General features: G+C 47.8%; 1 protein-coding gene across 3 annotated transcripts in view; it reads right to left on the reverse strand.

Annotated features, from left to right (window-relative positions):
* RNASEH2B (ribonuclease H2 subunit B) overlaps positions 1 to 10,826 on the reverse strand; it is an 82,278-nt gene extending 71,452 nt beyond the window's left edge. For 2 of the 3 annotated variants that reach the window (XM_047755937.1, XM_047755935.1), the window contains exon 1: positions 10,485 to 10,826. In XM_047755937.1, the coding sequence (XP_047611893.1) occupies positions 10,485 to 10,536 (52 nt within the window). In that variant the 5' untranslated portion in view covers positions 10,537 to 10,826. The remainder of the gene's footprint in view (positions 1 to 10,484) is intronic. The other variant, XM_047755934.1, reaches the window with a different exon arrangement.
* Between the last annotated feature and the right edge of the window lie 813 nt (positions 10,827 to 11,639).

Here is an 11,639-nt window from a genome sequence, read left to right on the forward strand (position 1 = left end):
GAGTAAAGTGAGAAAGAAAAAGACAGGATCAAAAAATACATAAAAAGGAGTTCCCGTCGAGGTGCAGCAGAAACGAATCTGACTAGTAATAACCCTGAGGTTGTGGGCTCAATCCCTAGCCTCGCTCAGTGGGTTAAGGATCCGGTGTTGCCCTGACCTGTGGTGTAGGTCGCAGATGCGGCTCGGATCCTAGGTTGCTGTAGCTGTACTTGTGGTGTAGGCTCCTATTCGACCCCTAGCCTGGAAACCTCCATATGCCATGGGTGCAGCCCTAAAAAGCAAAAAAATGAAAACAAGCAAACAAAAAAACACACAAAAGAAGGTTTTCAGATAAAGTCAAGTTTGACCAAAGGCAAAAAGGAAAACTGATCTTTCTATTGGCAACTATGCACAGCTGCAAATACTCTCTGCCCCCACTTAGTGGTGACTTTTTTTTTTTTTGTCTTTTTGCCATTTCTTGGGCCGCTTCTGCAGCATATGGAGGTTCCCAGGCTAGGGGTCTAATCGGAGCTGTAGCCACCAGCCTACACCAGAGCCACAGCAACGTGGGATCCGAGCCGCATCTGCAACCTACACCACAGCTCACAGCAACGCCGGATCCTTAACCCACTGAAGGCCAGGGACTGAACCGCAACCTCATGGTTCCTAGTCGGATTCGCTAACCACTGAGCCACGATGGGAACTCCTAGTGGTGACATTTTAATGCTTAAAAATTAGCGTACACAGCACATATCAAGGCATATTCTTAACAATGCAGTAATTTTGAAAAGTCGCTCATGAAGTATTGCATAAGCCAAAATAGAACATTATTTTCCATCTGCAGACTACACAGTCTGGGTTGGTATACACTGGATGGGAGGCTACTTATCAACTAGTTTTTAAACTTGGTGGTTCTTTCTTATCCTTCTCTTGGCTGAGACAAGTTTCTCCTATCATTTAAAGTTCAAAGACATGAGGCAAGAGAGAGGTAAGACACATTTTTTCCAAGTGTTCTTAGGACTTGGAAGCAACTGGGCATTTGTTTGTGACCCTGGCTGATTTTTGGCACAGAGCAGATAAGCTCTGAGAAACACACCCACTGTGACAGGGAGAAGAAAGAAGAGACCTCAAAGCACCACTCATTTTAGTTTTAGATACTGTATCAAGGCCATTCAGGTTTCTTAAGAAGAACCAATAGAAGAAAAAAAATGAGATTATCACTCTCACGCTCTGCAATACTGTGTCCTAAGTAGGTCCTAGTTCATTTTCTTCAACTTCAGCCTTAGAATCTGTCCAGACCCCGGCTCCCTTCGCCGGACTGCCAGAGAGCGCTCCTTGGGAAGGCTCTGCCAGGACACAGAGACGATGCGCACAGCACAAATCAGCATGATTTTCCAGTTACGTGCTGCTCCCAGGAATGCTCACTTCACTAATAACTATACGCCTCCCTCCCCGAGATGTGAGCACTGCCGTCAAAGAGATCCGGGGCACTTCCCGGGCTCTGAAGCTCTCAGCTTCCTTAAACGCTACAGGAGGCAAACCAAGGAAGCCAGAGAGCGGCAGGCTCTAGAAAAACAATTTCCAAGGCACGGATTCCTCTAAGAATATCTTTGCATTTTGCAGTTTAGAAGAAAAAATAAAAACTGGCTTCACCGAGATCACCGAAGATAAAAACCTCCCTTCTTTTAGGGCTGACCTACCAACGACCTATTTCTAGGGATAGCCTGAGTACCGAAGGAGAAACTGATGCAAAGCTTCAGGTTTGTCGCTAACTCAAAGCCATGAAGAACAGCAACATATAGAGAGGCAGGAAAATTCTGGAGAGGCAGAAAGGACAGACCTGACTGGAATGTCCACTAACAGTAGCGCCGGCTCACAGAGGTAGAGGGGGCGCGCCTGGTTGCCGCTCATCAGACTGATGCCATGGGGAACCCAGGCTTCCCGGTCCTCCCATCTCCCCAGCAGCGGTGAGGACAGTATCAGTCAGCGCGGTGGCCCTGGGCACAGAGCAGGGGCCCTAGAGGACTCGGGACAGCTGACAGTCCTTGGTACTTAATTCCTATTGAGTGTTGAGCAGATTATTTGACTTCTCTGAGTCTTATAAATGGCAATAATAAAGCTCGTGTTGACGCCTTTCCAAGGTCATTGTGAAGGTCAAATAAAAAGAACATACACCAGAGGATATTACAATGCTATTAGAGATGACAGACACAGGCTAGGAGACGGGCTCCCTGAAAATCATAAAAGGAAGGAAGGAGAGTAAGTGAGAGCCAAAACTCAATTTTCCATACCACAAACCTCTGCCATATCTCCATGTCATTCCACCAAATGGCACCAATAACTAGACTGACACAGGCTGGGTCACATGCGGCTCAGCCTCCCAGCCGGAGCTCAGCTTCCCCGGCGAGAGAAGACAGTGGTGGCTCTCGTTCTGTCACCCCCCCGCCACCTCTGGCTTCTTCTGGACAAAGTGCTCCCTCCCTCAGCATCCCCTGCCACCGCCCTCTCCCACCGGGGGTGGCAGTGGAGCCCGCCCCTCCCCAGCCGCTGCTCACCGCCTGTGGACGCTAGGGTCACAAGGGATCCCAGGGGGCTCTTCAGAAGGCTGTCTTGAACGTGTTAAAGGGAGAACTTAAAGAAGAGGGGCGGCGTCTCCCCGCAGACCTCTCGGGGGGTCTGAGGCTTGGGTGCAGGGGGTGTGTAGCCTGTTTGAGAAGAGGACGTTGACGCACAGAGAAGCAGAAACCCTGAACCTCCCGGTGCTGCAACACCTACTCCAGGATGTCTGTAAGCTCTCTGCCACCCCGACACCCTGCCACCCTCCCCCCAACATAGCCAGCCCTTCCTAGGAACACGTGGCCTTGCTAAGAAGCCCCAGAAACGTGTAAGTCAGATTTCCTAACACACAATCAGGGTGCATTGGCCTCACACCAAAGAAAGAGTAATTTCCATATTAAGGCAGACTCATGGTCCATTCAAACTGGCATCCGATTTGTGACAAACACACCCAAGTCATCTGCAGGGAGCCATGCTTGTCCGCAAAAATTCAACCTCAAATGGCTTTCAAAACATCCTAGCTTGCCAGTAAGTTCATTAGGTTCTGTGAATTTATCTTCATTTCTCTTGCATCTGATTATACTTTTAGTTTTTATCCACTCTTAAAGATAATCCATTCCAGGAGTTCCCGCTGTGGCTCAGTGGTTAGCGAATCCGACTAGGAACCATGAGGTTGCGGGTTTGATCCCTGGCCTCGCTCAGTGGGTTAAGGATCCGGCGTTGCCGTGAGCTGTGGTGTAGGTTGCAGACGTGGCTTGGATCCCGCGTTGCTGTGGCTGTGGCCCTAGAAAAGACAAAAAACAAAACAAAACAAAAAGATAATCCATTCCAAATACGTACTGCCTACTCTGTGAAGCAGTACTTCTTATTTGGTATGTTTGTTACAACATAAATAAACTCATAACAAGCCTCTTTAATGCTCAAAGTATGACCTGCAGATTCTCTCTGTCAGAGAATCTCTTTATTAACGTTACTGAGTTTGTCTTTATCAAGATCAAGAAAAAAAAATATTCAGCCCCCTAGCTCTCCATTAAATCAGTTTAAACATCTTTCTCTAATTCTATGTGGAAGTACAGTAAACAAAAACGGATAGTACTCTTTTTTTTTGGTCTTTTTTTTTTTGCCATTTCTTGGGCCGCTCCTGTGGCATATGGAGATTCCCAGGCTAGAGGTCTAATCGGAGCTGCAGCCACTGGCTGTAGCCACAGGCCTACGCCAGAGCCACAGCAACGTGGGATCCGAGCCGCGTCTGCAACCTACACCACAGCTCACGGCAACGCCGGATCCTTAATCCACTGAGCAAGGCCAGGGATCGAACCCGCAACCTCATGGTTCTTAGTCGGATTCGTTAACCACTGCGCCACGACAGGAACTCCCAGAAAACGGATAGTACTCTTGAGTGATCTCAATATCCCTGAGTGTTTTACTTAGTGTGCCACCAAATAAGAAATAAGAATAAACAGTGAAAGAAAGGCAGAAATAGAAAAATGAGAAAAACACTTAAGAACACAGGAATTCATTTTATGATATACAGAACATAAAGAGACTGGGAAAATACTACCAAAATTGTTATTTTTGGGTGGCAGGATGATGGACAAGTCCTTCTGTATATTTTTCTACACTGGGTATGTACTATTGGTCTAATGAAAAAATTATTAGAATTCCCTGGTGGCGTAGCAGGTTAAGGATCTGGTTTTGTCTCTGCTATGGCTGAGGTAACTGCTGTGGCTTGGGTTTGATCCCTGGCCTGGGAACTTCCAAATACTGCAGGTGCAGCCCAAAAAATTTTTTTGAGAAAAAAAAATCTCTGGGCCCAAAATGTGTAATTTAGGAGTTAAATGGTCAAAACTGAGATTAAAAGAACAATTGATCATGGCAGAGAGCCAAATGTTGGGACTTCAGGCCCTCACAGGGAAATCAGCTCTGTCTGGAAAGATCTCAGCCAGCGTGGATTCTAGCTGTTTCAAGGCAGGTAACAAACAGGCTCAGAGCAGACCAGACCCTTTCACCAGAAAACCCACTCCCTTGTAGCAGTCATACCAGAACAGAAAATCACTTTTAAAGGCTACCTTAAAAGTAAATATAAAGGACCTCTAAACAAAAAGGCTGAAAGTCCTGTGTCCTGTCAGAGGCCCCAGGCAAGGCTGAGCTCTGAAGCTTAAGGCCAAAGAGCCCACCGCTGAGAAGCTAACATGCCTGGACTCTCCCCAGTTACGGGCATGTCCTAGGCATTCAATACAGATTCATACAAAGATGACAGTGAATAACCACGATGAAATGTGAAGGTGGTCAAAGAGGTACCACCGACTTGCACACTAAAAGGGGGAGAGGCTCCAGGGGAAGGCCTCCTGGAGGAGGTGACAGCCACACTGAGGATAAAGGAAAGACGACATTTGCCAGGCGAAGAACACGGAGGAGCGGGCAGGGGTTGGGGCAGACACAAAGTCACGGGCATTTAAAGAAAGAGAAGCATCCCTAAGTGTTCTAGCGAGTGTTCCAGTAAGTAGGTAGTAAGAATACACAGTGAAATAAAGGCAGAAAGAGAAAAAAGAACAGTGAAATTCATACATACAAATGGCTTCGCTTCATGGAAACTAAAGCTGAATGAAGCCTTGAAGAAAAGGCAGAGTCTGGATGGAAGCGGAGGGGGGGAGGCAAAGGCTTCGGGGAGAAATGCAAATGTTTACTGGGTGCCTACTCTGCCCCAGGTAGGGTGGGGTCGGGTGGGGGATGTTTAGGAGCTCGGGGTGCAGGGGAGAGCTCAGGTGTAACTCCAACCAATGACCAGTGGACAACAAGCCTCTGACACTCGTCCTGTTCTCCCCACTGCAGAGATGAGGCCACGGAGGACGCAATTTGTCCAAGGAGCTTGTCAACAGCCTAAGTCTCGTTTAGGTGTGTTTTATTACAGCCAGGCTTTCGAGAACACTGATGAGCTGGTTGGTTCTTAACATGATGGTCAAAGCTCAGAGGACATGGGGGCAACCCACGCAGCCCCAATTCTGTCATTCAAGTGAAAAAAAAAAATCATGAACATTTTTTACTTTCCTTTGATGATTTTTCTCTGCCTGGAGGATAAATATGTGGGAGTCATGAATTCTGACTTATAAATGTTTGGGGTCTTTGGGAACCATTATTAGCAGGGCAAGATCAGGCTCCGGAAATAGTCTGATCATGCCAACTGGCGGCTGGTCCCATCGATCCACCTGAAAACATGCTCACATTGCGAGGGGAGCAGGCTGAGCGAGCGGCCCTCTGAGCAAGGTCAGTCGGGTTCTCGCCTAAAACGTTTCAGAAGACAAAGCCAGATTCAGGATCTGTGCACAAAGTGTTAAACACCGTGCTAGAAACTCAGACGCTCCCTCACTGCTGCCGGCTTGCAGGAGAGCAGTCAGTAAATGACAAATCTTCCTAGAAGCTGAGCGTCACTATTCAGAGGCTGCACTGGAATTCCCTATCGCTGCCCAAGGTCCACACGGTGCCTCCCGGGGGAAAAAGCGCGTCTGAATGTAGGGAAGCTCTTGGCCCACGAGTACATTTCTAAACACGAACATACCTACCGACAAGGAGTGCTGACAAAGAACCGAAAAACCTACTTGTGTTCTTCTTCCGAGATGAGCACAGGCTCTCGGTTTTGTTTATTTTAAGGTTACTGAAAAGTCATTTGGGTCTATGAGAATTCTTCCTTTGCTATATATTTAAAACATTTACTTTTCTTTCAAACAAGAGGTGCTTTTGGTGGGCTTATTAAAAAGCTACAAGTCTCTAATCAGAAATAAGATTAATACAAATTTTCTCCAACATTCAACAGGAAAATTCATTTTTCCTTTTAAATTTGATTTCTTTTTTAATGCTTTAATTAGAATACAGTTCTAAGGCCTGCAGGCATACAATGCTTTCAGATCTACTGCCTTCCCTGTGGCGAGACAAATTTGATACAATTTGTGATGATGGTGGTCCCTCCTGCCAAAGGGTCCTTGCTATATTTGGAAAGACCGAGGCAGGCAGGCCTGGAATTATTATCTCCCAGGGAGTAACCCACCCGCTACCCCCCCAAACCTGGCATTACTCATGCTGTCTGTGGGAGAAAAAGTGAGAAATACACTCTCCCTAGAACACTTTTAAATGTTTATTTTCATAAAGCAAAACGGAGTAACTTTATCGTCAAACTTGTCTACGGTTGAAGATGTGATCTAAAGCCCAGTTTGACCTGGAGGCTTTTTTTTCTGCTTCTTCCTTTTTAGGGCCGCACCTGCGGCATGTGGAGGTTCCCAGGCTGGGGGCCGAACAGGAGCTGCAGCTGCCAGCCTACACCACAGCCACAGCCACGCCAGATCCAAGCCATGTCTGCGACCTGCACCACAGCTCACCGCAATGCCGGATCCATAATCCACTGAGCAAGGCCAGGGATCAAACCGGAGTCCTCATGGACGCTAGTCAAGTTGTTATGCTGATCCGTGATGGGAACTCCCTGACCTGGGGGCTTTTTAATCAGGTGGCGATTGAGGGATGAGTTCAGTCTATGTGGTTCCTGAGATCATTTCTGTCCTTCTTCCTCTTTCCCTCACATAATGTTAGGGTTTCCCAATGTTTTAACCTTCCTTGGCAATGGCTAAGTGAGGGCGTTTGGCGGCCACAGCAGTCAACACATCCCATATCCACTCTCCCGTGTTCCCGGCTGGCCTGTCCACACACGGGCATCCACTCCAACTTAATAGAAGTGACAAACGTACAAAACTTGGAGTAGAGAAAAAATATTAAAAATATGACTTAAACATTTACTTTTAAAGCAGCAAAGGGAATGGAAACTTCTCTCTTATTCCAAAAAGTAGACATGTTCATGGTCTCCTATGGTAACTAAACCTGCACATAGGCTAGTGTTCCAGGATCTGCTCAAAAATCATTTAAGACCATCCCAAACTGCAAGAAAGTGCTTACCCTGCTGAAATGCGAGGCAGTACTGTCTCGACTGGGCTCCGAAAATCATGGCCCCATGTCTAAGTACCTTACAAGTATCTCTCTCATGTTTTAGCTTCTGTTTTTCTGGGATATTGGACTTCTCCAGACAAACTGAAAACCAGCAGAAAAGAGACCTAACTAATGAATAAATGCTTTACCATGTCCTTCAGGATATAACACAGCCCCATGACAGGGTAGAGTCTCCTCCTCTCAAATGTACAACTTACTGGGGCCAAATTCCCACCTGCTGGAAAGAACAACAAATATGTGTGTGGAGATGGGCCTCGTACCCTGCGCCGACACGCACTGCCCTGCCATTGGTAATTCTGGTCCACCATAAAGACAGCGAAGCCTGAGGCTGGCCGTTCCTAGCTCCCAAGGGCTGGTGCTACTGCAGTGGTTCCTAGGGGTGTCCTCCGACCAGCAGCATCAGCATCACTGGGGAACTTGCTAGAAACGTACATTCTCAGTCCCCACCCCAGATGTACAAAATCAGACACTTTGGGGATGGTACCCAGCTCCCCAGTGACTGATGCCCTCACGTTTGAGAAGCACAGTGGCACAGCAGTTACTTATCAAACACCAGTGTTTGTACCCCCACAGCCTGCAGGTGGCAGTAAAGGCCAGCTAGAGGAATTACAGGCACTAGAAGCTCAAGTTCTGTCTCCAAACCGCCTGCCTAACCACACTGTGCTTTTTAACAGTTCCTTAACAGCTGGCTCAGCCTCCTCCCAAAAGTTCAGAGGCCACAGTACGGGCTCAGCTCTGAACAGGAACTGGACTGAAACTCCTCTTGCCACCAGCCAGTAGACGTATTAAACCTACAACTTCTAGGGATGCAATCAATAATTACCTTAAAGGTTTTTATGTTTAATGTGATGAGGACACAAACATACTTTAAGAATGAAAATGTCAGTACTCATGTGGAATCTGAAAAAAGGACACAATGAACTTCTTTGCACAACAGATACTGACGCACAGACTTTGAAACACTTATGGTTTCCAAAGGAGACAGTTCAGGCAGGGGTGGGCGGATGCGCTGGGGTTGTGGGATGGAAATCCTATAAAATTGGATTGTGATGATCATTGCACAACTACAAATGTAATAAACTCATTGAGTAATAAATAAATAAATAAATAAATAAACCTGAAAAAAAAAAGAATGAAAATGTCCGTACTGACTAAACAGAACAAGATAAGCAACGCGAATTATTCTGTCATTACGTGCATCTGAAGAAAAATAACCCACTTGATTCTTAATGATTCCCATCATTAAAATCTCATTGAACTAATGTGACAACAGTGAGAATTTTTCTACTGTAAAGCATGTATCGGGCAGCCCTTTGCTGGATTCTGTGAAGACCCTGAACTTTGCATGAACTTTTCCTCTACAAACTATAAATCTCCATTGAGGATGTGCAGCAACCGGCCGGTGAGAGTGGAAATCGGTGCTACCACTTTGGAAAACCGCTGAGCAGCATCTACCAAAGCTGAACATACAGTATCCAGGACTAGCAATTCCACTCCTAAGTCTACACTGCTGAGAAGGCCTCCTAAAAAGAGTGTTCTTAGAAGTGTAACTCATAATGGTTACAAACAGGAAATAATTTAAATATCCATTCACAGAAGTGGAGATAAATATTAAGAATATACATATGATAAAGACACATAGGAACCAACAAACCAGACTACTGCTACACAGAATATGGATGAACCTTACAGATGTAACACTGAGTGAGAGAGGCCTGGCACCAAGGAACACACACTTACCCCAACAAGCAGAAGGAACCTCTGGTGACAGAGGTCAGCAGCGGGGTTACTGGGGCTATCCAGCAACAGGTAAGAGAAGCTTTCTGGAAAAGTTCTAGGTCTTGACATGAGGAATGCTTACAGGGGTACAGATATATGAAAAGTTCATTGAGTTGCACCTGCTTAAACTTGTATATGTTACTATATGCATACTCCTTTACAAATGGAGAAAAAGTAAAACACAAAAAATATCGACAGATTGTCATGTAACAATTTTCAATATCCACCATAAAAATCTAGATTAATGGCCACCTATATTATCAGAATATCATTTACTTGAAAAATACCATATTTGCTGAATGAAGTCTCCAAATTAGATACTGAAAACAATGGGTTTTCTTTATATCCAATGTTATGTCATCAAATCAATCTATCATCCCATGAAAGGGCCAAACCTTTCTGACCTGCACTCCCTGGTCCCAACTCCATTTATTCTGACACTTCATGCCAATCATGGCTGGCAGCTGATGTCCATCATCCGAAGCCTCTGCGGTCCCTGAATCATCACACCGGGGAGGCTGAAAAGGCAGGTTCCACCACTCCCATCATTAGCTACCTGCCTGAATCTCTTTGAATCACCCTTGTCCTAACCCCTGCCACACAGCTTCCCTCCTGCCTCACCAACCAAGGCCTGTCCCAGGGAACGGATGAGGTTAAGACCCCACAGCCTCCAGGCCGATGCGGGTCTACTGGATCCTCGGTTCCGATCTAGTAGGTCCCAGATGCCTGGCCGGCTGTCGAGTGGCGGGGGGGTATCAAATTACATCCCAGGAGCGGACAACTGCGGAACCTGCGCCGCTCTCCGCTGGTCTGGGCCGCAGTCTCCAGCCCACCTGATCTACAAAGAACCCCAACGGGGAAAATCCGCTCGGTCGGTTTTTGCGCTTCCAGCTCGGGTTTTGAAACGCACAGATGCAGAACTTGAAACCGAAATGAAGAACCACGTGTTCCGAGAGACACTCGCGTCCCGCGCGCGCGGCCGAGGGGCGCGCAGGGCCTGCGCGGGGTGTACCTCGGCTGCGCGCGGACAGGGGGGCCCGCCGGGGTGCGCGCGCCGGGGCCGCCGCCGAGAACCCGCCAGGGCGCCGCCCCCGCGGACGCTTGGCGCGCGCTCCCGCGCGGCGGTTGGGGGACAAGGAGCCGGGCCGAGCGCGCCGCTGCCCCGGGGCGGTCGTGTTTACCTGGGACCAGGAACACATGTTGCCGGCCGCAAGCCCCGTCTCTGCGGTCCATGCTGCCCGCCGTGCCCGCCGAGCGCTCCGGGTGGCCGCAGGCCTCTGCACGCGGAGCGCGGGCCCGGCCAGAGCCCCGCGGCAAATGGCGGGAGAAGGGACTTTACCGAGGAGCGCAGCGTGCAGAGGGCGGGCCCGGAGGGCGGCCCGCGGGGAGAATTTCGGGCTTTCTTTTTGTTTCGATTCCGGAGCCCGCCAGTGGCTTAGGTTAAGTGTTTAAATTGAGCGCCAGGCCCAGGCCGGCGGAAAGGGTCGCGGCCTCTCCGCCCCGCGGCGCGGCCAATGGGAGGTGCTCACCCGCGGCACCCAGTGACGCGACGCGCTGGGCGGCGACCCAGGGCGGCGGCGGCGGCGGCGGCGGCGGCGGGCGGATCGCTTCAGCCCGGGGCGCCGGGTCTCTGCGTGCAGCGGCCCAGGGTCTTCCCAGTGGGGGAGTGGGGACCCCAAGGCTGGTGGACTCGCACACACCTGGCAGAAGGGAAAGCCTGGAGCGAATCCACGTCCAAATCCTAATGCTACTCTGGTCATCGTACCTTGATTATTATTTGCATCCTGCATTGGAAGTAATGCCCGAATCTAGTGTGCTGTGTGCTTCGTAACACAGGTAAAGCAGTCCTCAACTTGGGGTTAGTCCTTGTCACTAAAAAGAGGTGCACAATTTGAGGCTCAAAATATGCATTTGCTTTGAAAGACAATTTGCAATGAGTTAATCAAGACCTTTTAAAAGCGTTATTTAAAAAGTTAGTGTCATGAAATTTGAAGATTTAAACTTTTAAAATAAAATTTTAATTGTACACGGTTTTAGAAAAGAAGGTAATAAACATCTGTCTCATACTTTAAAGAAAAGTATGACTCCCTGCTAATAACCCAGATCTCCAGTCCTCTTCCCCAGGGGCAATTACTGTTACGTCTGTCTATTCTAACAGGATCTTGCCATTCACAAGTTCATGTCTCTCTTTTTTCTTTTTTTGCACAAATGGTATTTGGGGTATATTTATTTTTCCTCAAAAAATACTCAAAAACAGAAACATTTCCCTTTATAATGTTAATTAAAATGCAAAAGATATATGTATGTGTGTATATATGTCTATACACGTATATACA

This window comes from Phacochoerus africanus, chromosome 13 (genome assembly GCF_016906955.1).
Source record: "Phacochoerus africanus isolate WHEZ1 chromosome 13, ROS_Pafr_v1, whole genome shotgun sequence".
In the NCBI taxonomy this organism is placed as follows: domain Eukaryota; kingdom Metazoa; phylum Chordata; class Mammalia; order Artiodactyla; family Suidae; genus Phacochoerus; species Phacochoerus africanus.